The 25,927-nt window shown below is 36.0% G+C and overlaps 1 protein-coding gene across 3 annotated transcripts; it reads left to right on the top strand.

Moving 5' to 3' along the window:
* Positions 1-607: 607 nt before the first annotated feature.
* TXNL1 (thioredoxin like 1) lies at positions 608-24,765 on the top strand. Of its 3 annotated transcripts, XM_070420348.1 has the most exons (9): positions 608-878; positions 4,825-4,921; positions 7,188-7,361; positions 13,215-13,337; positions 14,976-15,045; positions 16,384-16,556; positions 18,558-18,662; positions 22,785-22,827; positions 24,533-24,765. In XM_070420348.1, exons 1-8 carry the CDS (start codon positions 781-783, stop codon positions 22,821-22,823), a joined length of 879 nt encoding a protein of 292 aa, XP_070276449.1. In that variant the 5' UTR covers positions 608-780; the 3' UTR covers positions 22,824-22,827; positions 24,533-24,765. The 3 variants fall into 3 exon arrangements, with proteins under 3 accessions (XP_070276449.1, XP_070276451.1, XP_070276450.1); XM_070420350.1 differs by lacking the exons at positions 22,785-22,827; positions 24,533-24,765 and adding an exon at positions 21,860-22,303; XM_070420349.1 differs by lacking the exon at positions 22,785-22,827 and having other exon boundaries at positions 610-878.
* The last annotated feature ends 1,162 nt before the right edge of the window (positions 24,766-25,927 follow it).

Below are 25,927 nucleotides of genomic sequence, written 5' to 3'. Positions count from 1 at the left end.
AGGGGTCACATCTCCTGGAAAGTTTTTCCGGCCCCATCCTCCTATTTCATTTGTTTCCACCGTTTCCTTTGCAAACGTCTTTGTTCCGTAACTACTGTTTGCGTCTATCACTAAATGGAAGTCCCTGAAAGACGGACAGTGTTTTCTATTCTTTCTTTTTTTGACACAACTTAAAGACAAATGCATAATATTTTTTCTGGATGATTGCACAGAGAGCACCCACGTATTATGAGACTCGTAAATAACTGCAGCCTTGAACCCGGGGGGAAAGGGGCTCCTTTTTCACCTTCCCGCCCCAAGGAACTCCAGGAGAAAAGGCGCGGTCTTACTAACCGCGGAGGAACACAGGAGTTCTTGCGTCGTACTCTGCACCTGAGCCTGTGACCGCTGCTCGTCTGCGCCTGCGCAGCTCCGGCCAGTGAGAAGCTCCTCAGTGAAGTGGGGCCACGGAGCGCATGTCTGGATTGGGCGGCGGGAGCCAAAACAGACGACGCGGAAATGACGTCAACTTGCGCAAGCGCCGGCCGCCTTGCCGCGCGGTGGCTGCTGGGAGCTGCACGCCTTACCTCCCTTTGCCTCCTCCCTCCCTCTCGCGTTCCCGCCCCCTCGCCGCTCGGCTCCTGGCGTGACTCGGCACTGAGCGCCCCGGGAGCCGCTCCGCGATCGCCGCCGCCTCTGTCCAGGCCTCGGCCTTCCGAGCATCCCCGCTTCCCCTCCCGGTCGTCTTCTCCTTCAGTTTCGCAGCGGGTGGCGTCGCGGCCTCCCTTCCGGGCCCCGAGAATGGTGGGAGTGAAGCCGGTCGGGAGCGACCCGGATTTCCAGCCGGAGCTGAGCGGCGCCGGCTCCAGACTCGCCGTGGTCAAGTTCACCATGCGAGGGTGAGGCCGGGCCCGAGCCGCGTGGGCCCTTCTGTCCGCCGGTGCTTGCCTTTCACCCTTTCCGGGTCCCGGCTCCCCGGTGGTCTCGTCCTGCTCTGGAATGTCTGGCTCTGACCGCAGCCCCAGGCCGCTGCTCAGTTAGGCCTCAGCTCTTGGGTCTGGGTCCCTATTTGCGCACCGGGGAGTCTCTAGCGGGCACGGAAGCCAGACTGCCCGCTTCCCCAGCCCCGGAGATGCCCGCCAGCTCATTTTGAATACTCGGACGAGCCCTGCTCTTGAGGTGGCCCGCCTCTGTTCTCTCTGGTCCGGAGCCTCCGACATCCGCCCCTGCTCGCGTCTGTTCCTCTCTTTCCAGGGAGCCAGCTGTCACTTGCATCTTAGAAACCCTGAAATCTCAATTTACCGCACACGTTGATACTCTGCACTTCCTGCATTTCGCCTTTGGGAGCTTCCCGTGGGGCTATCCAACGGATCCGCGTAGTGCTTAACCCAAAGGCTCAGCGAATGCGTTTTAAATTAAGTTTAATGTTGGGTCAGGGTGCTTTTTAATTTCTTAACGTTTTTGTTACTTGTTTGGTTAGTAGCTTTGTAACGTAGGCTTCCCTGTGTGAACACAGAAATTATAGTAGGTGTATAATACAGGTAGATAGGTGTCCAGACGTTTTGGGTTTGCTCATATAGACTGCATTTTTTTTTTACCCAATGATTTAAGAGAACAGGGATCTTTTAAAAATATATATTTATTGATTTCAGAGAGGAAGGTAGAGGGAAAGAAACATCAATGATAGAAAATCATGGGTTGCCTCCTGGGCTGCCTCCTGCACGCCCCCTACTGGGCATCGAGCCCTTAACCTAGTCCTGTGCCCTTGGCCGGAATGGAACCCAGGGCCCTTCAGTCCACAGGCTGACACTCTATCCACTGAGCCAGACCGGCTAGGGCAGGGATCTTGATAAGCTGCTCACTGGCCTTGGTAGCTCTTAACATGATTTATGGGTCTCGGAGCTGGTGGATCTTCCATTTTGGTTGGGTGTGCAGTGTTCCTGTGTGAGAGGGACATGTTGGAACTAGGCATTCAGAACCAAGGTTTGAGCGAGTGTGTCTATTTGCTGAACACTCCTTGTGTACGTCAGTGTCTATCAGTGATGGCGAACCCATGACACGCGTGTCAGGTGACACGCGAACTCATTTTTTTGGTTGATTTTTCTTTGTTAAATGGCATTTAAATATATAAAATAAATAAAAAAATATAAATCTTTGTTTTACTATGGTTGCAAATATAAAAGAATTTCTATATGTGACACCGCACCAGAATTAAGTTGGGGTTTTTCAAAATGCTGACACGCCGAGCTCAAAAGGTTCGCCATCACTGGTGGTATAAGGCTTAGAGATATCCACTTGATTTATCTTAACCCCCTGACATTATTTACACTTACGTGCTAACTTGGAGAAATCTACTGTGGCTGTCGCTGTTTATGTGATGCATTTTATTGCCCAACTAACTATATAAACACGGCAATATTTTGAATCCCAGAGCAAAAAGTGTTTCACAGCTACTGAACAAGATGCAATAAATGTTGAGTATAGAAGAAATGACGTTAGGGTTAGATAGTTTTAGGGGATGGAAAATTGCAGATAGAGATGAAAACCAGTTAGGACTTATTTTTGGACCAGTGTCTCTTATACAGAATTGAAAAAGGGCAGTACGTTGAATTTTATATGGTGGAATGGAATACACGTTTGACATGTGGACTTCGATATTTATTATATTGAAGAGGATGAAGATTTTGTTTATAAAAACATATCTAAGAGGAAGGTCAGAGTTCTACAAATGTGCCTTCCCAGATTTAGCAATTTTGTAGTGTCTATCTATGCTCTTACTATGGGGGAATACTTGTACATTTGTTAAGGACTTAAGCCAGAGTTGGAAAAGAGAAAAGATGATTTTATTTACTTTTTATTTTTAATATATTTTTATTGATTTCAGAGAGGGAGATGGAGAGAGAGACAGAAACATCAGTGATGAGAGCGAATCATTGATTGGTTGCCTCCTGCATGTGCCACACTGGGGATCGAGCCTGTACCCTGATGGAATCAAACCGTAACTTCGGGGTTCATACGTCTACACTCAACCGCTGAGCCATGCCAGCCAGGTGGAAAGAGATGATTTTAGCAGTGAATCTCATTTTTAGTTCACTTTCCTAATTCTAGTCAGTGACAGCACTTATACTTTGAGTCTTTTTTCCTCCACCCCCTTACCATAGCAAAGGGAGAGATGACAGAGCAATAAGTTATTAATTGAAGTGAGAAAAGTGGGGAAATGTTGCTATTAAGGAAACACCTCCTTCAGCAATATATTATCATTTAACCATACTAGTAAACATAACCTTAGACATTGATTGGTTACCAATCAAAAGCAGTTATTTACTTTTTAAAAGAGTAATTTATTTTATTTTATTTGTTTGCCCTCACCTGAGAATGTTTCCTTTGATTTTTTTTTTTTTTTTTTTAAGAGAGTGGAAGGGATGAAAGGAGGGAGAGAGAAAGAGAAACATCCGTGCCAGAGAGATTGGTTGCTTGCAGCACTCGACCTTCACCCACCCTGACCTTGACTGGGAATCAAACCCACAACCCTTTGGTCCAAGCGTTGATGCTCTAACTACTGAGAAACACGGCCAGGGCTCTTATTTACTTTAAAAAGGGTATTTTGATGGGATGAACATTTTGTTTTCTTTGTAAAAACTGAGAGCAAGTAAAATAGTTGAATTTAGATAACTTTTAAATTCAAAAGTATTAGGTAATATTTACAAATCTGATAACATTGTATTTGCCTTTAAAGTTCTTTTAACATTTTGGCCATTAATACATTCCTACACCAACTCTGTGCCATTGTGACTCCAGATTTACATATACTGGCATCAGTATTAGACCCTCAAACATCGAACTATATCAAGTTAAATCATGTAAGAAACCTCTTAGATCAAAGTTAATGTCCCATTTTAGGCCAAGAACATAGTTTCCTGCAGCACCTACTTCATTTCCTTTCCAACCCTATTTTAAAACCTTTATTCCTTATTTATCATTCCCATGCTTTAGCTATCCTGTCTACTAATTTTATTAAAACACTACACAGATTTTCACTCTTCCATTTAAGAATCTTCAGTGGCTCTCTCTAGTTTTTTTCTCATTTTTTATAGGTAGTAAAATATATGTAACATAAATTTTACTATTTTAACCATTTTTAAGTATACAATTCAGTGGCATTAAGTACATTCACAGTGTACTACCATCACCACTATATATTCCCTAGAATGTTTTCATCATCTCAGATGGAAACTCTACCCTTTAAATAGTAACTCTCAATCTCCCCTCACCCCCCTGGCAGACAAACACCTCCAGCTCTGGTAGCTTCTCTTCTACTTTCTGTATTTGAATTTACCTCTTCTTGGTACTTCATATAAGTGGAATCATAATATTTGTTCTTTTGTTTCTAGCTTATTACTCTTAGCACAATTACTCTTCAGGGAAAGCTCATTTTGGACTGGATTTAGGAGTTGACTATTCTAGTTGTGGTCCTGACATCAACTAGAGTGGTTGATCTTGAACAAATCATTAAACTTTCTGGTCTTCAGTTCTCACCAAATAATTGTGTTAGGTTAGGTCAACTTAAAAGTTTTAGTTTTGTGGGTTTGGTTCTTAATGAATTGCAGAAAGCTAGTGGGGTTACCCTCTCTCCCTCCTTCTCCTCTCCCTTTCTAAATAAAAGGCAATGTGGTATTGATGCAAGTATATCTAAATAGTCCAGTGGAAAGGACTAGAAGTCTAAGGCCAGGATGATCAGAATTTGTTTTATCTTATTTTATGTTTTAATTGACACAAGTTCTTCAGAGTATAAAGTAGTACAATCTTTGGTGTTATTTTACCAATATCGCCTTACCTTTCTCACAGGTGTGGACCATGTTTAAGGATTGCCCCAGCATTCAGTACTATGAGTAATAAGTATCCACAGGCAGTTTTCTTGGAAGTAGATGTACACCAGTGTCAGGTAAGGGAAAGGAGCCCTTTAAAAAAAATTGTTTACAAATCTGTTTGGAATTTCAACATTAATATCATCGTTTATCTTTTTGTGTATATAGTACTTACTCTTTTAAAGATAAGAAAATGTTATGTTGATAATGATTATTATAAATGCCCATTATGACTGCATTAGTTAAGAAGGGTAGTTCAGTTATATTAATTGCTTCTGAGTTTGTTTGTATTAGTAGCTTTCTGATATAAAAACTAATATTATGTTGTTAAACTAATAGGTCACCTGCCAGTTCTGTATTTTTTTACATTTCTTTATTTTTTGCAAATCTAGAATTATATCTTCTACAGAGGCATTGGCTGATTAGAAAGCTGTAGCAGAAAATTCTTGATTATACAGGATGTGGCAAAAGTAGGTTTACACTTGTGAGTATGCGAAACACAGTTTATTCTTGTATTATTATTTTATTGTATTATTTTCCATGCGAACAACTGTAAACCTACCTATTTTTGTTCTACCCTGTAGTTTGATTTGCATTGATCAGTTTGTGATCTTAGCTCCAAAGCTGCATACTCAGCAGAAATTTTAAAATGTTGGTTACTTTTGATTGAACCACTGTTGTAGATAGATTGTCCTGATTACTTAATTGGAATGGCTGTGTGACAGTTCTGCAATTTCATATGTAGAAAAATGGAGGAGTTGCTCCTTACAGCACTAAAAATATAGTCTTTAGCTCTAAGGGACAGCACTGTAGCTACTCTGTGTGTGTGTGAGGCTTTGTTACATTTCTGAGTGTGGAAATGTTTTAGAATGTTGTTTAGTTTGTAGTTAGTAGTTTGGGGATTTGGTTAGTGTAAACCCTATATTAACATTCATTATTTAGTGCCTATGTCACATACTACCAGTCTGTAATATTGGCTATTACTTTTTATTTTTATTTTAAATAAATTTTTATTGATTTCAGAGAGGAAGGGAGAGGGAGAGAGAGATAGAAACATCAGTGATGAGAAAGAATCTTTGATCTGTTGCCTCCTCCACACCCCACACTGGGGGTCAAGCCTGCAGCCCAGGCATGTGCCCTGACTGGGAAGCGAACCGTGACCTTCTGGTTCATAGGTTGACGCTCAACACTGAGCCACACCGGCCCACCTTGGCTCCTATTTTAAGCATTCACCATCTCTGACCTGGAAGTGCTTTCTTCTCACTTCTGGAGCTGTGCTCTCTTGTAGTTACATATCTCACTTCTTTCTCTACTCTTTTATAGTGGATATTAGAAAATTTTAAATTACATATGCAGCTCACATTCATGTCTTACGTTATGTTTCTTTTGGACAGCACTGTTCTCAAAGATCTGTCTTTTATGAGGTTTAGAGAAGACATCTTTTTTTTTCTATAGATATTTTATTGATTTTTTTACAGAGAGGGATAGAGAGTTAGAAACATCGATGGGAGAGAAACATCGATCAGCTGCCTCCTGCACACCCCCTACTGGGGATGTGCCCACAACCAAGGTACATGCCCTTGGCCGGAATTGAACCTGGGACCTTCTAGTCTCCATGCCGACGCTCTATCCACTGAGCCAAACCAGTTAGGGCTAGAGAAGACATCTTTATGTAAACTTGATGCCTTTTCTTTAGACGATATGATGGTGCATATTCATAGTATTTGAATATGTAAGGTGACACAATTGCTTTACTGTTTCCTTTATAATTCTCATGAATCAGTATTTATTAACTAATTTCTGTTCACTAGTTATCTTGTAAAAATTGTGGCGTTGGAACAGAATTTAAAAAGATCAGAAGGCATTTCTATAAGAGTAGAGCTGGGTGAGGATTACAATGCAAACGATGTTACCTAAGTTTCCTGGTCAGATGGGCTACTGTTTCTCATATGTGTATTTTTTCCTAGCACCAGTGGTTTGTGCTGACATGTCAATACTCATTTGGGAAACAGTATGTAGTTATGAGAGAGCTATCTGGCATTGTAAAGCAGTTTCTATAAAGCAGCTAACTTGTTTTACTGTGTGAAGTGTTTAATGCTAAAACTGATAAAAATATAGGGCTGTTCTTCATTGTGTATGTAAAACTAATGTAATGTAGTTGTGCCCCAGTTGGTAATGTAGTTTAGGGAATAGGCCTGCTTTTTCTTAAGAAGCCATTAGGAATAAATTATTTTACATGTCTTTAGTCCATGATATTTAACTTCCATAGGGATACAGAGTAAATATTCAAAGTGATTTAAGATTATTTTTAATTCATGATGCTATTTAACTTGCCACTTCTAGGGAACAGCTGCCACCAACAACATATCAGCAACACCTACGTTTTTGTTTTTTCGAAACAAAGTGAGGATTGATCAATATCAAGGAGCAGATGCTGTGGGACTAGAAGAAAAAATCAAGCAGCACTTAGAAAATGACCCTGGAAGTAATGAGGACACAGATATTCCAAAAGGCTATGTATGTAGACTTACTAGTGAAATCATTGATATACCTTCCATTTGCCATTATTTGGTAAAAGTAAAATTGACTTTGTTTTCATGTTTATCTTTTACTTGCTTGAAGTACTTTCAAATAAGAACTTTAAGAGTAAACTTACTGGCTGACTATTGGGATTTGTCTATATGTGTGTTATAACCTATTTCCCATCATAAACTTTTCCTGAATTTCTCCTGACTTAATTTCTTTGTGACTTAAAATCTGCTTTCTGAACTATTTTAATAGCCATTTTAAGACTTAAAAATACATTTTTCCCTCAAAACGTAATGTGCTAGTTAATGATTTTGTTTTAGAACCAAATATGACTTGAGTATTGTTTTTCTAGTTTTAAGAGTAAATTGTTATTCTAAATAATAACTTGAAGACTTAAGAGCTTAAGAATATATTGAAAATTAATACGAATAGTTAATAATGCAATATCTATATTTTGAGAGCTATTTAGGAAGTAAAATTCAGAAGTAGCACTTTATGGTAGCTGATTTGCATATGCAAATCAGTAAATAAAGTTACTGTTTTGGCAGATCAAAAAATGATTTTTTAAAAAGTGTTACCTCAAATTAAAATTGATATATGAAAGCATGTATAGTGAGTACATTAAAGCAGATCTGTATTATGGGGCTACAGGTCCTTTATGTAAGTCCTTAAATTCTTGCTGAATAAGGAGAATCTATAGTCAGGGAAATATGAGAGATTCTCTCTGTGTGTGTGGGTGTGGTGGGGTTGTGTCTTTAACATGTTGTACTGACATTAAATTATTTTTAGTTAGGGATGTGCAATTAATATTTATTTTAAATAGAACTGTTATATAATTATTTGAAATAGTAATATCTGGTTAGAAAGTTTGAACATGTGTAAGTTAGGGTTGTGACACCTTTTGGAAAATTTTGAAAATCATTTAACTTGTAAGTTATGTTCACATCTTTGTATTTTTTACCTTTTATTACTAAGGGTGTTGGCAAGAAAATATCTTAAGAGCACAATAGTCCTCCTCCTTAGCTACAGGGATACTTTTTTACACATCAGCTTAGTGTGATATCAGCGTTTTGGCCTCGGGTAGGAAAATAAGCAGGAAAAATAAAGTTTTAAGAAATAAAATAATTAATTTTCATGCAAATGTTATGAATACACTGTGAAGAGCTATTAAAATATTTTCATTTTTCCCATCTGATGTCAATCAAGACATGAAAAGTTTTGAACTATGTACATCTTAAAAGGGTTGTTAAATATTTAATATTGGTAATGTGTTCCCATAAAACATTTGTCCCACAACACAAATAGAAACTAAATGGAGTAAGAAACATTGAATGAAAACCAGTGTCTTAAGTAGATTTAAATATAAGCATAAAAATGTATCGACAATTTTAAAAAACAATTTTTGGTTTCTTGGAATAAAGACTTTTAGTTATTATGTTTTAATACTAAGAGGCTATACAATTATTTATCTTATACATGCCATAGTTTTGAAACTCCTAATTTGACTGGAGCTAGAGTAATACGTATATGTATCTTTTAGGGGGAATTTGAGATACTGCTAAAGATACTCAAAAGGTTAAGGTTCATAACAGATTCTTATTCAGAAGTAAGAGGGCGTTGTTGTGAGCATAAGTATTTAATTTTTGTAAATGTTTATTGGAGTTGGGAAAATTTAAAACTTATCTTTTCTGTCCCATAGTTTGCTAAGAGTACATAGTATAGATTCAAATAGCTCCCCTCATGCCTTCTAAATCAACTCTTTCTTTCCCAAAGTTTGAATGTGAGGCATTCTGGAATTGAACTTGCACATGTTCTGAATCTTGAGGCTTGTTAATATGTTCAAGTATTTCGACCTCAGAACTTTAAGTTTTGGTCTACAAATTTGTGATCATTTATCAAAAACCAGACATTAAATGACCCTAATTTGTATAGTTAGTAGATATTTCTTTAATCAAAAACTTGAAGAATGGAAAGGTTTTTGTAATTTTCTGTGTATCTCATGTTGGATTACCCCCTCAAAAAAACCAACAAAAAAGGAAAAACAAAGTGAAAGTTATTAAAAAACAAAGCAGTTGACAGTAATACTACAAACACATATACCCTTCACCTATATTCATCAGTTGTAGATATTTTAAGGATTTTGCTCCATTTAGGTATCTTTCTGTGTTTAATTTTTGCAAGAGCATTTAAAAGTGAGTTATAGACATGATGGATCATCTCTCAGTATTTTAGCATGTAGCTCTGAAGAATAAGGACGTTCTTCTGCATAACCATGATACCATTATCACTCCTAAGAAATTTAATATTGCTACAGTATCTCTAATGTACAGCCTACATTCAAATTTCCTTAATTATCTTCAAAATATACTTTATAATTTTCTTTTCCATGCAGGATCAAATCAAGGATCGTGCATTGTATTTAAGTTGTCAGTTCTCTCTAGTGTTGTTTAGTCTAGAAACTTCTCTGCCTTTTTTGAAAGTTTAACCAGCACCAGTCTAATACAATAGCCACTAGGTGCAAGTGGCTAGTAAGCATTTGTTATATGACTAGGGCAACTGAGGAAATGAAAATTTAATTTTATCTACTTTTAATTAATTTAATTTTAAATTGCCACATGTGACTAATGGCTGTCTTATTATACAGCTCAGGTCTAGACCATCTGTCTTATAGACTGTCCTACAATCTGGATTTGTCTGTTTATTTCTTGTGACTCTTTCCTTATTATTGGCAAGTTGTTACATAGACAGGTGATATTTATTTCTCACTGCATATTGTCAGAATATGTCAGTTGGCAGTTATGTCAAATATACAATATAACGCCTATTTATTTGAGATATACAAAGCACTTTAATGCAACTGTTTGAATGTAATTCTTGTTTTGTGTGCCCCACAATATATAAATCTAAAATCGATTTAAAATAAGTAATCTATTTAGTTTATTTTTATCATTAAGGTATTGGAAGTATGACTACAATGTTGTCTTCATGCCTGGGATCTTAATCGGAGATGTATTGAAGCTGCACCTCAGTAGGATAGAAGAACTAAGCATTTAAAAGATTTTGTTAAAACACCCTTTCAAGGCAAATACTCATGAAGTTCAGCATACTTCTCTAACACTTTGCTCTATAGTCCTCCTTTTTTTTTTTTTACCTCCCCCCCTCTTTTTGAGTTGACTACAATATGTTATACTGAGTAATATATTTAACATTTAATGTAATGTCATATTTAATGTAATAGAAAATAACATTTTGGCTTTAAAAACATTTAGGCTACCACAAGAATAATTAGGGTCTATTCTAATGGATTATTGCCACATTGATAATTATTTGACATATAAAAAGTTTCCTTTAGTCTTTCAGAACTATTTATACCTGCCTTAATTTCTCTGGATAAAAAAATATGTAATACTCTTTGATAGAAAGGTGAACATGTAACTGATAATCTATAATATTTGGTAAGCTTTAAAAATTGTCCTTGTTTAGTGGATGAAATTGATAATTTTATAGAAAAATACAGTTTATCAAAATCAACTCTTTCAAAAGCAGAATGCTTAAATAGACTAGTCACTGTAGAGGAAATAGAAGAAATAGAGAAACTAGTAAAAGAGCACTTGCATAAAGGTCAAGATGGCTTCACAGGGGAATTCTACCAAATCTTAAAGGTCAGATAGCCTAGTGTTACTGCAGGTACTTATTAAGACCACATAAAAAGAGAGAAAACTTTCAAATTTCTTTTGAAGTACGTATGATATTGATCCCAGAATCTGATAGTTTGCACCAAAATAGAAAGCTACTGACCAGTTTAACTTAGGAATATTTTTGTAAAATAAATATTAGTAAACAAAATCCAGCAATCCAGAAGAGAAAAATCGTGATTTCATAATATGCAGGGAAGGTATTTGACAAAATTTACTACTCATTTACTATAAAGCATTGAATAAAATCTTAAATGGAGAAGCACTAAAGGCATTCCACTAAAGTCAGAAACAAGACAAGGATGGACACTCACCACATCTCTTGGCACATAGTGTTGGAAATACAGCAATATTAGCTAACAGATAACAGGAATATGTTAAGTGACACCACAGGGAAGCAGTCAGCAAAACTCAGAATATTAGAAATGTGTAGGCTAAATGACTAGAATAAGATACTTAAGAGACGTGTTAACCAAATACAGTCTTTGTACTTTTTTGATTCTCATTCTGAGTCTAGCAATCCTTCTATATAATAAAAGCCTAATGTGCAAATTGTTCCCTCCACTGGGAGTTCAGCTGCTTGCTATGACATGCGCTGACCACCAAGGAGGGCGCGGAACATGGTGGGCATAGGCGAGGGCTGCAACCTCTTGCCAGCTACCTGGGGGCAGGGGTGACGGGGACAGAGGTGCGGTGAGAATGCTGGGTGTCCACCGCACTCACTCTCACTCCCCCTGCTACCCTTCCCTGGGCTTAGGTACCAGGCCTGTGAGGAGTCCGCCCTGCACCAGCACAGTTTCCTCGGGTGAGCCCGGCCGCAGCCGCTGAGACCGCAGGGGCTGGTTGGGCTCCCCATGGGTTCACGCAGGAGCCGGTCTGCGAGGCCCACCGGGAGAGAGCGTGCTGCTCGCACGGCTTCCATGCAGCTCCGCTGGGCAACCTAGAGGCCCACACTGCGCCCTGGCCCGCAGCATCCTGCCACGCTCACCGCATCTTTGCGTGGGGACTCAGGCGAAGTGACTCAAGCGGAAGGGGGCATGTGGGGGGGCCTTGGAGGCCCAGGTGCTGCCCAGAGGTCAGAGGTCAGCTGGGACCTGCCCTTCCACTCCAGATGCTCATGCTTCGATTGCCGGCTAGGCCTAGGGACCGCACCCGTGCATGAATTTCTTGCACCGGGCTGCTAATACAACTATAAAACATTTGTGAGACAATTAAGGACTTTTTTTTTTATCCCTTCACCTTTTCAGACAATTGAGGAAATTTAAACACTAATATTTGATGATTTTTTAAATAGTATTTTTTTGTTTTAGTTGTGATGATATTGAGGATTTTAAAAAATGAGTTCTTATCACTTAGAAATGCACACTGAAATGTTTGAGTAAAATGAAAAAAATGTAAGATTTACATGAAAATAATCGGGAAAGGTTGAGGACTGGTTGCAAGGTAAAGATGAAATAGGAGTGGGCATGAATTGATGTTTATTGTAGCTGGGAGGTGGGTACCTGGAGTACTAGTCATCTTTAATGTAAGGTCTTCAAGGACACAGGTTTAAAGAGTTCATGCCCACAAGAAGAGGGAGGAAGGCTTCAAATTTTATAGATATTTTAATTTGCATACTTTCCACTGTTAAATACCAATATTAAAAGAATATCAGTCAATATTTTATAATCTTAGTGTTAAGGACTTGGTTTCTGATACCTTATTAAATGGGCTAAGCCTAGATTTGGCTTTAATAATTAGAGGTAGATCTCAGAAATCAAATGAAAGTATTATTAAAGTTTAATCACTATTTTATTATTATTTTTTAAATATATTTTCATTGATTTTAGAGAGGAAGGGAGAGAGAGAGAGAGAGAAACATCGATGAGAGAGAATCATTGATCGGCTGCCTCCTGCACGTCCCTAGCTGGGGATCAAGCCCGCAACCCGGGCATATGCCCTTGACCAGAATCGAACCTGGGACCCTTCACTCTGCAGGCCCACTCTCCACTGAGCCAAGCCAGCTACAGCTAATCACTATTTTAAAAGCGATAGATATTTTCTCTAAAATAGCCTAATGTAGAGAGAATTATAATTTAAGTTTTTTACTAAGATTTTTAAACCAAATCCAAATGCTTTGCCTAAAATCTTGATTTAATTTTTTCAGATGGATTTAATGCCTTTTATTAACAAAGCTGGCTGTGAATGTCTTAATGAAAGTGATGAGCATGGATTTGACAACTGTTTACGAAAAGACATGACCTTCTTGGAGTCTGATTGTGATGAACAGGTAATTGGATGTCTGAGTTAAAGCATAGGGATTATCAATATTTATGTCTGCTCTTGTTTCTTTATCATGTTTCCATCTCATGGTTTTATGTCTCTCTTTCCCAGTTGACCACTATTTCTTTTCTTTTTAAAACTTTGATTTTCTTTGACCCCTGTCCCTTGACCAATGCAGACCCATCTTTTTTTTTCTCTTTCTGTGTGAGCTGCCAAGTGTGCTAGGGAGAATCGTGGAACTCTTGGGTTGACTCCACTGCTGAGTTGAACCTTCACCACTCTTTAGTCCTTTTGTTCATTCTTGACCCAACTTTCATACATTTTATTCACCAAAAATGAGCACTCCCTATATATCTAATCCTCACTCCCAGAAGTAAACCTGTGTTGTACTTCCCTGCATTGTTGTCACAGAGGAAGTAGTGTCATACTGCCTTGATCAGCCATCTTTCATCTTGACTGTTATTTTCCTTAATTTACTTTGTATTTCACTGACTCTGCTTTGTTCCCATTCCAGTTCATCTTCTACATGTTCACTAAAGCTATTTTTTTTCTAAATATAAATCTAGTCATGCTTCTTTCTTAAGAGTTAAATGATTCTTCATTGGCTTAGAGTGTCACATTCTTGCTGACTTGATCTGTTTTAGCTTTTACTCTCATCTCCTTTCACCTGTGGTTCAGGTCCCTAAACATGTTGTGCTTATTATTTTTTGACACTATTAGAGATCAAGTATAAAAAGTACTTATATAACTAAAGGATATAGTCTAGGTATAATCTTAGGCAGACATACCATAATGATTCTAAAACCATAAATCTAAACCCCATTTTCTGTGCTCCAACCAGATCTACTTAACATACAACTTCGAGAAAATTGTTCATACTGTGTTCCTCGTAAATGGTGCTCTGAATATAATTTGATGGTACATATCAGCAGCCTGGCTACAACTTTCCTAAAATCTTCCTGTCAGGATAGAAGCATAGGCACCTACATCAGACACAATTTTGGTTAAGAAGATAAAGCGATTGAATCCAAGTTTCTGAGAGACAGGCATTGTGACAGTATTTTGTATCGGTTTTCTTATGTGGCCTTCCAGATTAAGTTAGTCAAATACGTTAAGGATGGAGGTTTGGAGACGACTGTAGACCTGTAGGAATCCTCTTCTCTGGAGTTTTAGATCAAGTAGGGTCCATTTGAGGGTTAGTCTTTCCACATAACCTGTGCATTGTCTCCAAATTATCAAGTAACATAGGTAGGTGCTTGACAAATAAACCATCCTGGAAAACAGTAAGCTTATATGTTAGCATAAATAGTATAAATTTTAATTTAATTGGGGAATTTGTTTTGAGTTTTTAGAAAGCAGATGGTTTGCCAGTTTATAGGTCACAAGACCTTATGTTCTTATGCATAATTATAGTTAATTATTCCATTAAACTTTTTGTTTCATTCTCTTATATGAATAATAGATAATTGTATTTTTCAGATGTCAGTCTAATCAAGTTACTTTCAACTTACTGATTTTACATGTTACATTAGTTTTATTAGATAAATTAAAAAATTTTTGTCTCTGAATTAATTCTACTTAGCTGTTGTGTGTGCTCAAGGTGTTCAAGAGCCCTTTTAAAGTTAAACAATTATTTCCTTCACAGCTGCTTATTACTGTGGCATTTAATCAACCTGTGAAGCTTTATTCAATGAAATTTCAAGGGCCAGATAATGGTAAGTAATGGACAGTTTTTCTCTAAACTAACTTTCTGATCTGTAGACCTGTTAGAAGGTCTACCTCTATTTTTTCAATAAAGGTAGATATTCCTTGTTTGAAGAAAGAGTGAAATTGTTTTTGGAACAAAGCAAGGATATAAATGAATGGGCAAACAATGTGAGATTTATTTCTAAAATTTTTAATTTTACAATTTAAGTTTCCTCTTAGTCTGAAAGCAAGTGAACCTTTTCTTCCAACTATGACTCTAAAACTCTAGGTTTGAAGTAGTCATTGCTAAGGATCAAAACTGGGTATAATTTATTTCTTTCAGACTCCTATTACAGATGATAAAACTAAGGTTCAAGATAGTCTTATTTGTGCCCTATTAATAGATTCATATTATTTATAGATATGATGCTGTAAACATGATTGCACAGACTAGGCATTTCTATTTGTATTAAATAAAGAACTTTCCTTATTCACTCTTCCCGCCCTCTTTTCCTCCTTTTCCTGTGTCTGTGGAAGTTTTGTTGTTGTTGTTGGGGTAGGCTGGAGTGGCGGGAGGGAGGAGAGAGTAGATTTCTTGGTTTAGTTTTGTTTTTTAATTACTTAGAAGAAACAGCCAGTACCCTATGTATCACATAGCATTTCCTTCTCATTGATTATTCTAAAATTTTATATATTTAAGTTTTATTAATGCAACTGTGTCTTTATTCTGAAAATCCAAAGTATTTGTAAAAGCAAATGCTGTAGAAATGAGTATTTAAGCAATGTGAATATTTTAAGATTCTTTAATCAGCTAGAAAATATGGGTTTAAATTGTACCTTGGAGTTAAAGGGACTAAGACACTCTATGAATGTGATTTTACCACTGAGCACATCCTAATTCCCAAGATGAAATTTGGCAATTTATATAATTAACCTCCTTTTGACTAATCATACACTAAAGCTTCCTTCTTAACAAAATGTACTAGTTGTTGACAACTAAGACCCTGATCAAATGTTGTTTCTTTTATGAAACTTGTTAACCTGCATATACTGTTGGACTCCATTGCTACTTTCCCTTTACCTCCTCACTAGTAGTATTACATTTACATAGTACATCTTTTATTTGAGGGCAAGAACTGTGTGTATGTGGGTACATATATATGTATGTGTTTTGATCTAGAATTCCTGGAGTATAGTGCTAGCAGGCCAAGAAGTGGCTGTGAAAATACTCTGACTTTCTTAGAATTCCTAAAGATGTATGTAGATATGTGCATATGTTTGTTTGTGTGTCTTTATAGTATGAATGAAATAATAAAGGGAAGAAAATATATGTTTGATTTTTAGCATTTTGTTCTACCATTTTATAGGTCAAGGTCCTAAATACGTAAAAATTTTTATCAATCTGCCCCGATCTATGGATTTTGAAGAAGCAGAAAGAAGTGAACCAACTCAAGCTCTGGAACTAACAGAGGATGATATTAAAGAAGATGGCATTGTTCCACTTCGCTATGTTAAGTTTCAGAATGTTAACAGTGTAACTGTAAGTAGTATTTCATTAAGATATTATCCTTTAAAGTAGTTATTTGTCTACTTGGTTTGAAATGAGTAAAAATATATGATGAGCTAATTAAATTTTCTTTTTAAAAAAATATATTTTTATTGATTTCAGAGAGGAAGGGAGAGGGAGAGAGAGAGAGAGAAATATCAATGATGTGAGAGAATCGTTGACTGGCTGCCTCCTGCACACACACACACACCTCCCCCCCCCCCCCCCGGGATTGAGCCCACAACCTGGACATGTGCCCTTGACCAGAGTCGAACCTGGGACCCTTCAGCCTGCAGGGTCTATCCACTGAGCCAAACTGGCCAGGGCTTAAATTTTCTTCTTAATTTATCTGTGTGTCCTAAGGCAGTGGTCAGCAAACTGTGGCTCACGAGCCACATGCGGCTCTTTGGTCCCTTGAGTGTGGCTCTTCCACAAAATACCGACTTCTGCGAATGAGCCACGAAGTTTCAGTCACACTGTATGTGCACGCCCGCATGTGATATTTTGTGGAAGAGCCACACCCAAGGGGCCAAAGAGCCGCATGTGGCTCGCAAGCCGCAGTTTGCCGACCCCTGTCCTAAGGGAAGGACAGGTTGATATTTTTAAATTTTGTGGATTGTCAGTTTACTTATCTGATACATATTTGGCAACTGTTATTAAAAGTTTATTATATAACATATTTAACTGAGTATATTTGTGCTTCATTATTCATACCTGGTAATTAATGATGCATTTGTAAAATTCAGTGTACTTTTCTAGAATACTGAGTTTTTAATAATGTAGTGATCATGATCTCAGCAAAAATGACTTAAAAATGTAATTTTATCTTAATTTGTATTGAAAAAGTATGCTGTTTGTTAGCAGTTATTAACTCCTTTGTGAATTTGGGTATTAAAACCCACCACATGCTCTCCACCTCAGCTCTGTCCTTCAGAGGAGGTGACAGAGGGTTAGAGTAGAATAGAACACTTAGAGAATTGGGAATCAGCACAGTCAATGAGAACAGGTTATGCCAAACTAATGTGATTTCTTTGTTTTAGTGGAATGATTCTGGTTTTGGTAAGTTAGAAGAATGCTATAGCATGTGTTCATGATACCACCTTTTGCTTTATTAATGATGAGAGGAAGGCAGCTGTTTATTGGGAAAGCCCTTTCAACGCAGAGATCCCGATGCTTTCTCCTCTGTCATTAGAATCATGAACACAGTTATCTCGTGATGGGCTCAAGTCTTTATGTACTGTGTCCTATCTCAGTCAGAATTTCAGTTAAGACACAGAAAGCATGTCTGTGACTTTTTTTGATAAAATTGAAATTGAAATGACATTTTTGATCAGAAAGTCTAATCAAAGTCAGTGGATGAATTTTAAAAGCAGTAAATATAAAAACATTTGTGCTTAGATTCAAAGAGCATTACAAATAAATGGAGAGCTGATTTAATAGTCTACTAATTATAGACTTGGGGTTTTTCATTGATCAGCTCAGTTTGAGATGAAAATGTGGTTGCCTATTCAAACAACAAAAACTGACTGATGATTTCCAATACAGTTTTTTTCCTTTTAGTAGTCTAGAAAATTGAATGAATGAATATCAGAAAGACTATAACTGCAGAAATACTCCTCAGTGAACTACTATAATTTTTTATAAAATTTCAACAGCACTCTGCCTGTTGTAATTGTGAATTTCATAGTCTTTCAACATTCATTATGAAAGACTTTAATTTTGACCCCTCCATGCCATCACACTAAATTATCAAGAACTTGTATATGTGGGTGTCTTGCCATGACATTTCTGGAATATATGAGAATAGCAGGGCAAACAGCGGAATTAATGGTCCTGTATGAGTACTAGTCTAAATGCAATTTGGATTAATCCTTACAAAGAGTGGAAGGTAAATTTGTTAGTAACCTAAGGAAATTGATGAAACTGAGGCATTTTTATGAAAGGATTGCAATCATTACTGTAAAAATTATTATTATTATTATTATTTTTTGGTAGATATTTGTTCAGTCCAATCAAGGTGAAGAAGAAACAACAAGAATTTCATATTTTACTTTCATTGGTACTCCAGTCCAGGCAACAAATATGAATGACTTCAAACGAGTAAGTTTGTTGAAATTATATTTAGGGGAGGTAAAAATACAATGTTAAAGAATTGCCACCAAGAATTTTATCAGTACAGAAAACAGGTGCTGTGCACAGATTAAATGTGCAGCAGCATAGGAGATGCAGTTATCGTCGTATTCCTGGTGGCTGCATCTGGCAGGCAGTCTAGAACTTGAGATGATTATAAAAGAGGAAGAGTTTTTCTAGGGTTGCCAATGCTTAGAGGAGGCACCCAGCCTAACAGTTTGACCCCTGTTTGGGGGGCATTGGAGCTGTAGAACATCCTGAAAGCTTTTATTTATTTATTTATTTATTCATTCATTCATTCATTCATTCATCTATTTTATGGTATCCACAGATCTAATTTTAATTCAGTTACAGAAAATTTCAAAAAATTGTATAACATTGGATGCCCTTATAAAGTTATAAAATTTTAGCTGTTTTTACAGAAAATTTCAAAAAATTGTATAACATTGGATGCCCTTATAAAGTTATAAAATTTTAGCTGTTTTTACAAAATTTATAACTTTGACAATAGATAGTTTAACTGGTCATTTTACAAGTATAATCTTCCTGTCTCACAGTATAATTAATTTTTGGGAGCTGTATGAACAGTCATGTACTTAGATCGGTCATGTTAAATGTTTGACATGTATAATGTATAATGGCAGGTCAGACGAAGCAGAGATTAAACATCTACATATTTATGATATGAAATGTACTGTACTGGGAAAATGTGTGAGCATCAAAGACATTTTGGCTGCCTGCTTTGTTACTTTGCCTGTTTGAATTAAATGCCATTGGATTTAGCTTTAACTGTTTTTTACATAGTTTGTTTTTAGCTTAATATTTTCATAAGATCTATTACTCTGTTTTCTTATTTTCTCTTACTATTAATTCAGCTATATATTTCCTGCTTCTCACCTTAGCTTATGCTATTGGAGTTCGTTTTTACTCTCAGTAACCACTACTTTAATATTGTCTATCTTCTTTTTAGCCTGCCATTCATTAGTTTTTCTAATGTGCATTATCAATTGTCCACCTAAGAATCTGTCTCTACCTCTTCGTTTTTAACATCCCCCATCCCATCTCTTTTAGACTAGTTTTTCTGTTTTTGACTACCAGACTACTTTTTGTGGTAACAAAGGTGGTAGACTATTCTTGAGAGTATTTGTGTTTGTTTTATAATTTGGCTATGTGTTCATTTAACTAAATACCTTTTTACCTTATTTAAAATTATTATTGAGAAGTAGTTCTCAAACTTTTTGGACTCAAGGATGCTTTTACGCTATTAAATATTCTTGAGGACCAATAAGACTTTTTGCTTCTGTGTGCTATACTTATCTAATAGTTACCATTTAAGAAATTAAAACTGAGAAATTTAAAAAATATTTATTTACAAATACATTGTACATTAGCAAAAATAATATTTTAAAATCGAAGTATATTTTCCAAAACAAAAACCAGCTTAGTGAGAGGAAGTGTATTGTTTTCACTTTTATAAATTTTTTTACTGTTAAGCTTGGTAGAATTCTCTCTTCTGTTTCTGCATTCACTCACTTTTGCTATCACAGGTTATATATCCTCTCAGGAACTCCATTTGTGTACACTTGTGAAACAATGAGAGTTAAAAATGCAGATAACAATGTAGCAATGAGAGTAGTTTTTAGTTTGAAGACTCCCTGAGAGGGTCTCAGGAACCTCCAGCCTGGACCACTCTGAGAACTGCTGTGAGAATAATTTATTACTATAACGAGTGGACTTCCTTCTTGGTGTTCTGGACTTCTTTCTCCCTGGCCTTTAATGTTTAATACATTTTAATTGGTTGAATGGTTTTCTTATGTATATTAATATTACATTACGTTTTCTTTTAATTTCTGAGTGAGATTTGTTTGTATAGTTATTGTATAGGGTTATTTCTCAAAAGTAAGCTAATTTTTTTATTTTTTAAATATATATGGTAAGTCAACAACTTCAGTATAGGAAAATTATAATATAATTAATGTCTGTGTACTAACTGAAATCGGCCAGTTTGGTCCTTATATAGAGTTGCCTATTAAAAAATGATTTTGGTTCCTAGTGAGGGAGCTAATTGACATGTGGTATGGTATTTGTTGTTTTTGTAGTACTGTGCTAAGTACAGTCATCCCTGTCTAGAGCAAATTTAGATAATACATAACATCTGGAAAGTCAATTAAGTGTCTCAAAGCTTAGCTCAAGGCTCTCTTCCTCCACGGAGTATCCTTATACTTTACAATGATTGCTGGAAGAGGATGGGAGTATTTTGTGAAGGAAGAGGGCCTTGAATTAAACTTTAGTAGTAGAAATGGATGGAGGAGAAAACAGCAGTGGCACTCTAGGTAGAATGAAAAATAGGAATTTGGCATCAAAGTGGGAACGAGCAGATTCATTCTAGGACCAGTCACGTATGGCCCTTCATTCCCTTTTTTAGTCAGTCTGGATTTTAAAGGGATTATGCATAATAATTAGAATTTAAAATTTCAAAATAGATCTGGTACACATTTTTCAGCACAGAGAAGAAAATTTTGATACCTCTGTGTAGGAAAGAATGATATGAAATGGTTTAATGCATGATAAAATGAAATTATTTAGCATTTTCGGTTTACATTTTTATGTTGTATGAGTTGTTCCTAGATAATTTTAGTTTTCAGAATGTCATTGAACTTCTCCCTATGGTCAGTCACTAAGATGACAGAAGCTAAGGTAACGCTAATGAACCTTAGATGTGAGTAGAAATCTTACACCACCTTGCATGCTGTTACAACTTCATGAGGTTGTACCTTTAAGATTTGGTAGACTTGAACACACCTTCCATTTATCTGTTTTTGGCTCTTATAAGCATTGTGCACAGATTATAATATACACTTATGCTGTTTGCTGTTGTAAATGGATTCTGTGTGTTGCAGCATGAAAAGCTTGCCATCCTAATTGGAAGTAGATGTTTTCTTTGCTAAAATAATGCTCTTTACACCAATTGCTTTATTTTAATACAAAAGTAATAAGACATAAGTACAGAAATGAGCAAAATTGAAGGGGCTTGTGCTTCTTAGGGAATGAGGTGCATGCAAAAAGCAGAGCAGGTTTTCTATCCCCGTTATAAAAATAGACTTTTCTAAACTGGCCATTTACTGTATCAGCTATTTTTGTAACTTTTCTGTCTGTTTATTTTTCAGCTTTTTTAATCCAACTCAAATGAACTAAAACCAGAAGATTTTTTAAAAATGAAGTAATATAAAGATTGACCTTATCTCACTCCACTCCCCTTCTTGCTTCTCTGCTCATCTTGCACCTGTCTGCTCTCACCCTTCCCATGTTCTCATCATTGTTGGTGCAGGATGTCTACAGCTTCTGTCATCTGGATCAGCCTTACTGTTACCTAAATTTCCTCAGCTATCTCGTTCCTCAAATCTCATTCTAGTCATGTTTCTCCACTGGCTTTTCATTTTGTTTTGGTTTTTGTTTTGGGCTTGCGACTAGGTGCTTTCATTTTATTACCATATTATGTTGTTCCCCCGAATTTTTGTTGTTGTTTTACATTCTCCTGTCTCATATTTAATTTTGTACTATCTTTGCGAAATAATATTGCAATAAAATATACATTGTAGTTTCAAATTTAACTAGTTGTTGGATAATGTTTTTAATCCAATCTGAAATGTAAATTTGATTTTTTAGGAACTATAAAATCATTTTGGAAGCCAAATATAAACAGTTTCATCAAGTTCTTTCATACAAGTACTAGTGTAATATATTGATTAGGCTGTAGTTAAGAGATGCGGTTTTCTTCTTTTTTATCTCATTGAAACTGTGGCCCAAAAGTCATTTTGCTTATTAATTGTGGGTGTATCCTATGCTTTGCCTGCCCAAGCAAACTCAAGGCCAGTCGAAAGACTTACGGACTGAGTATTAGGCTGGTTTAAAATATTAATATGGAAGAAAAGTGGACTCTTTACTGAATAAATACTATGGATACCTAATTTTAATGTACCTAGATTTTTGTTTCTGTGAGGTGTTAACATAAAGACTTGAAAAGAAATAAAAGAACTTTACGTTTGGGTAAGAAAATCCATATTGGAATGTTGCGTTTCTCTTTTTTTGCAGAGAATACACATTGGCAAGTTGAGAGCTATCAACCTGTGAAACAGTATGCAGATTTGTGTCTTCTGTATCACATCTGCTAAAATGCTAATTTTTAATATTAGTTCTTTTTGGAGGTTTTTTTTTTTTTGCTTAATCTAATAGCTCTGTGTTTTGTTTGTTCCCAAGTGATAACAGTGATCAATAATGCTTTCAGTGTCTATCTGCTTGTATTCATTTGTGATAAAAATAGTTCCATCTCCTTTTTTAAGAAGTTTCCTCTTAGGTCTTAAACCTGAATTCCTTATTCCCATCCACATATTCTTTTCTGAAACTATCTCTTTAGCATCTGTCTGGCTTTTTGGACTTGCTATCACATTGTTTCCTTGGATCAGAGAGGAATTCCTTTCAGGTGATAAAAGTGATTTTATTTGAAGTGGGGAAAACAGCAGTTTAGCATTAAGTGATTGGATATTCAGTGGAAGGGGTTTTATAGTCTTCTCTCATGGAAGACATTGACCCAGCCATGTTTTATTTTTAGACCAGATATGTACTGAAGAACTTTTTGAGTTTTCCTTGATTCAGATGCTACCATTTGGAAGAGAGTCAATTTAAATATGAAATTTACTATTACAAATGTATATAGAAATATTTTTGTATAAAAATACATATTTAATAGCTTGCAAGTAGATTTCTTTAAAGGTATTTCTACTATGAGAATACATTATTTAATGATAAACTTTAGGTTTGAAGTATATTAATTCAATTAGAACATAGTTTTAGAACTTTCCCATAGAGAATTTGTTTTCTAGAACTGTTGGTAGTATAAGAAGAAGGAAAAGAAACACACAAAGAAAAAGAACTGTTGATAGGAAACAAGTTTATTCTTTGTATTTTTATGCTGCCACATTTATAGCAACTAGGACATTTAAACACCTCTCTAATAGACAATTTTTCTAATCATTGATAGAAACAAGACTTATTCTGTACATTTAAAAATATATATTTTATTGATTTCAGAGAGGAAGGGAGAGCGGGGGAGAGAGACAGAGACAGAGACATCGACATCAATGATGAGAGAGAATCATTGATCAGCTGCCTCCTGCACATCCCTTACTGGGGATCAAGCCTGCAACTCTGGCATATGCCCTGATCGGGAATCAAAACTCGACCTCCTGAGTCATACATTGATGATCAACCACTGAGCCAGACCAACCAAGATATTCTTTACATTTTCTTATAGTACATTTATAGCCACCAGGGTTTCTGAAAAATAGAAACTAGGCAAAATTAGTCATTTTTAGTGTTTTATTATATGTCTACATATTGAGAGAAATGTCTAGAAATCTGTCATTTTGGACATGAAGACAAGTTTAGCATACTCTTTAAATTTTAGATTATTTGTGTTTGATTTCTAATTGTCTAAAAATAGTATGCCAAATATGTTTCACTCATAGCATTTTTTATTTATTAACTTCTCTAAACTGTCAACCTTGTTTTGAAAAATTGCATTACTTTTTCTTAAAACGGTGTTGGGAACCAAAAATAGCCTGCATGTGGTTTATTTTTAATTCCTTGAGGCTGGAAGGGAAGGAGGGTCACAGTGTGTTTCAACAATGGAAATATACTGCATGCCAAACAAAATTCAGGGATAAAAATTAATGCCAGGTTTTAGATATGATTATCAATTAATACTGTTTTTAAATATTATTTTGAAAATAACCCACATTTCTGAATAAAATGTACATATAAAGTTATTTTTATTTTTCTAGGTAGTTGGCAAAAAAGGAGAAAGTCACTAAGATACAAAAGACACGGGAAGACCACATTGCAATCAGACCTACAGTTCCTGGATGACTGCTTGATTCTCGCCAGACTGTCACTATTCCATTCATTGCCATTACCAATAAATCATTGCTTTTGTTCCGATGATATCACTAGTGTTTCTATTGTAATCTTGATACATGCAATTGTAAATAAAAGTCACTACTTTTGCCAAGCTTAATTTTTGTCATTCTAAATAACTATTTTCACTTTCCACTTATTTGAAAATTGGCTGACTTTGGATTTTAGAAGAGACTTAAGTGTCAGGTAGCATATTGAACGAAAGCCAGTTTCTCCTTTTAAAGGAGCACAACTGTTTTGGGGAATTAAGAAATACATGTGCCCTCATATACAGACATACACAGCAGGTGATTTTGATAAATGCACTTGAAACAGCTAACCAGGTTCAAATGAGTAAAAACTCAGGTTTATTAAACTACATTTGGGTACCTGGGCTATAGAAATTACTCAAATTATAAAATACCAGAAATAAAACAAATTTAATGAATTTAACTGTTCTCATCTAAAATTTTTAGTTAATGAAACCTCATATTTTAACCCTTCCTGGGTAAATTTTAAAAATTTGACTTAGCCAGTTTGACAATAGGGAAAATACAGAACTCAGAATTCATGAAGCAACGTGAATTATTATCTTCTAGTCAGGTATTATTTTAACTACCAAAAGATACAGTGTAAATATTCGGAAGACTTGGTTTAAGGTTGAAAATGAGTTGGCCAAAGATATATGTTTAAAAGGTCTTTCACAAAAGGCTGGTAAAACAAAATATCTGTTCCTTATTATTTAACCCTTAAAACTATAAAGTATTGGTAAATATAATTTTTCAGTTTATCTATTTTAAAAATTAAAATGTAATATTTTAATTTCTCTAAATACTTAAAAAATTCAGTGTTTGAAAAGAGTACCTAAGACTAATAATTTTTTTTAAATTTTTTATGTTTTTAGTGATTTAAGAGAGAGGAAGGGAGAGGGAGAAAGAAAAACATCGATGATGAGAGATATTTATCAGTTGTCCCCCGGACCCCATAGTGGGGATTGAGCCTGCAAGGCACGTGCCTTGACTGAGAACCGAACCAGCCACCTCTCAGTGCATGGGCTGATGCTCAACCACTGAGCCACACTAATAGTTTTAATTCAATTAATTAAATAGTACATTTAAAGACATTTTTGTCTAGGAATATGGTAGAGGTACCATTTTGTCTTTGTGAGACCAATGTGTTTATACATGTTTCTGAAAAGTATGTATCAGTTTTTGTGTTAAAATAGTCACTTTCTGAAACCCCAGGGCCTTAGATAATGTTTAGTTCCTTCTAATGTAAGCACA

The sequence above is a fragment of the Myotis yumanensis genome, unplaced genomic scaffold, assembly GCF_028538775.1.
Source record: "Myotis yumanensis isolate MYYU_CA2020_CCGP unplaced genomic scaffold, mMyoYum1.0.hap1 SCAF_7, whole genome shotgun sequence".
Taxonomy (NCBI): domain Eukaryota; kingdom Metazoa; phylum Chordata; class Mammalia; order Chiroptera; family Vespertilionidae; genus Myotis; species Myotis yumanensis.
This window is presented reverse-complemented; position numbering and strand designations above follow the sequence as displayed.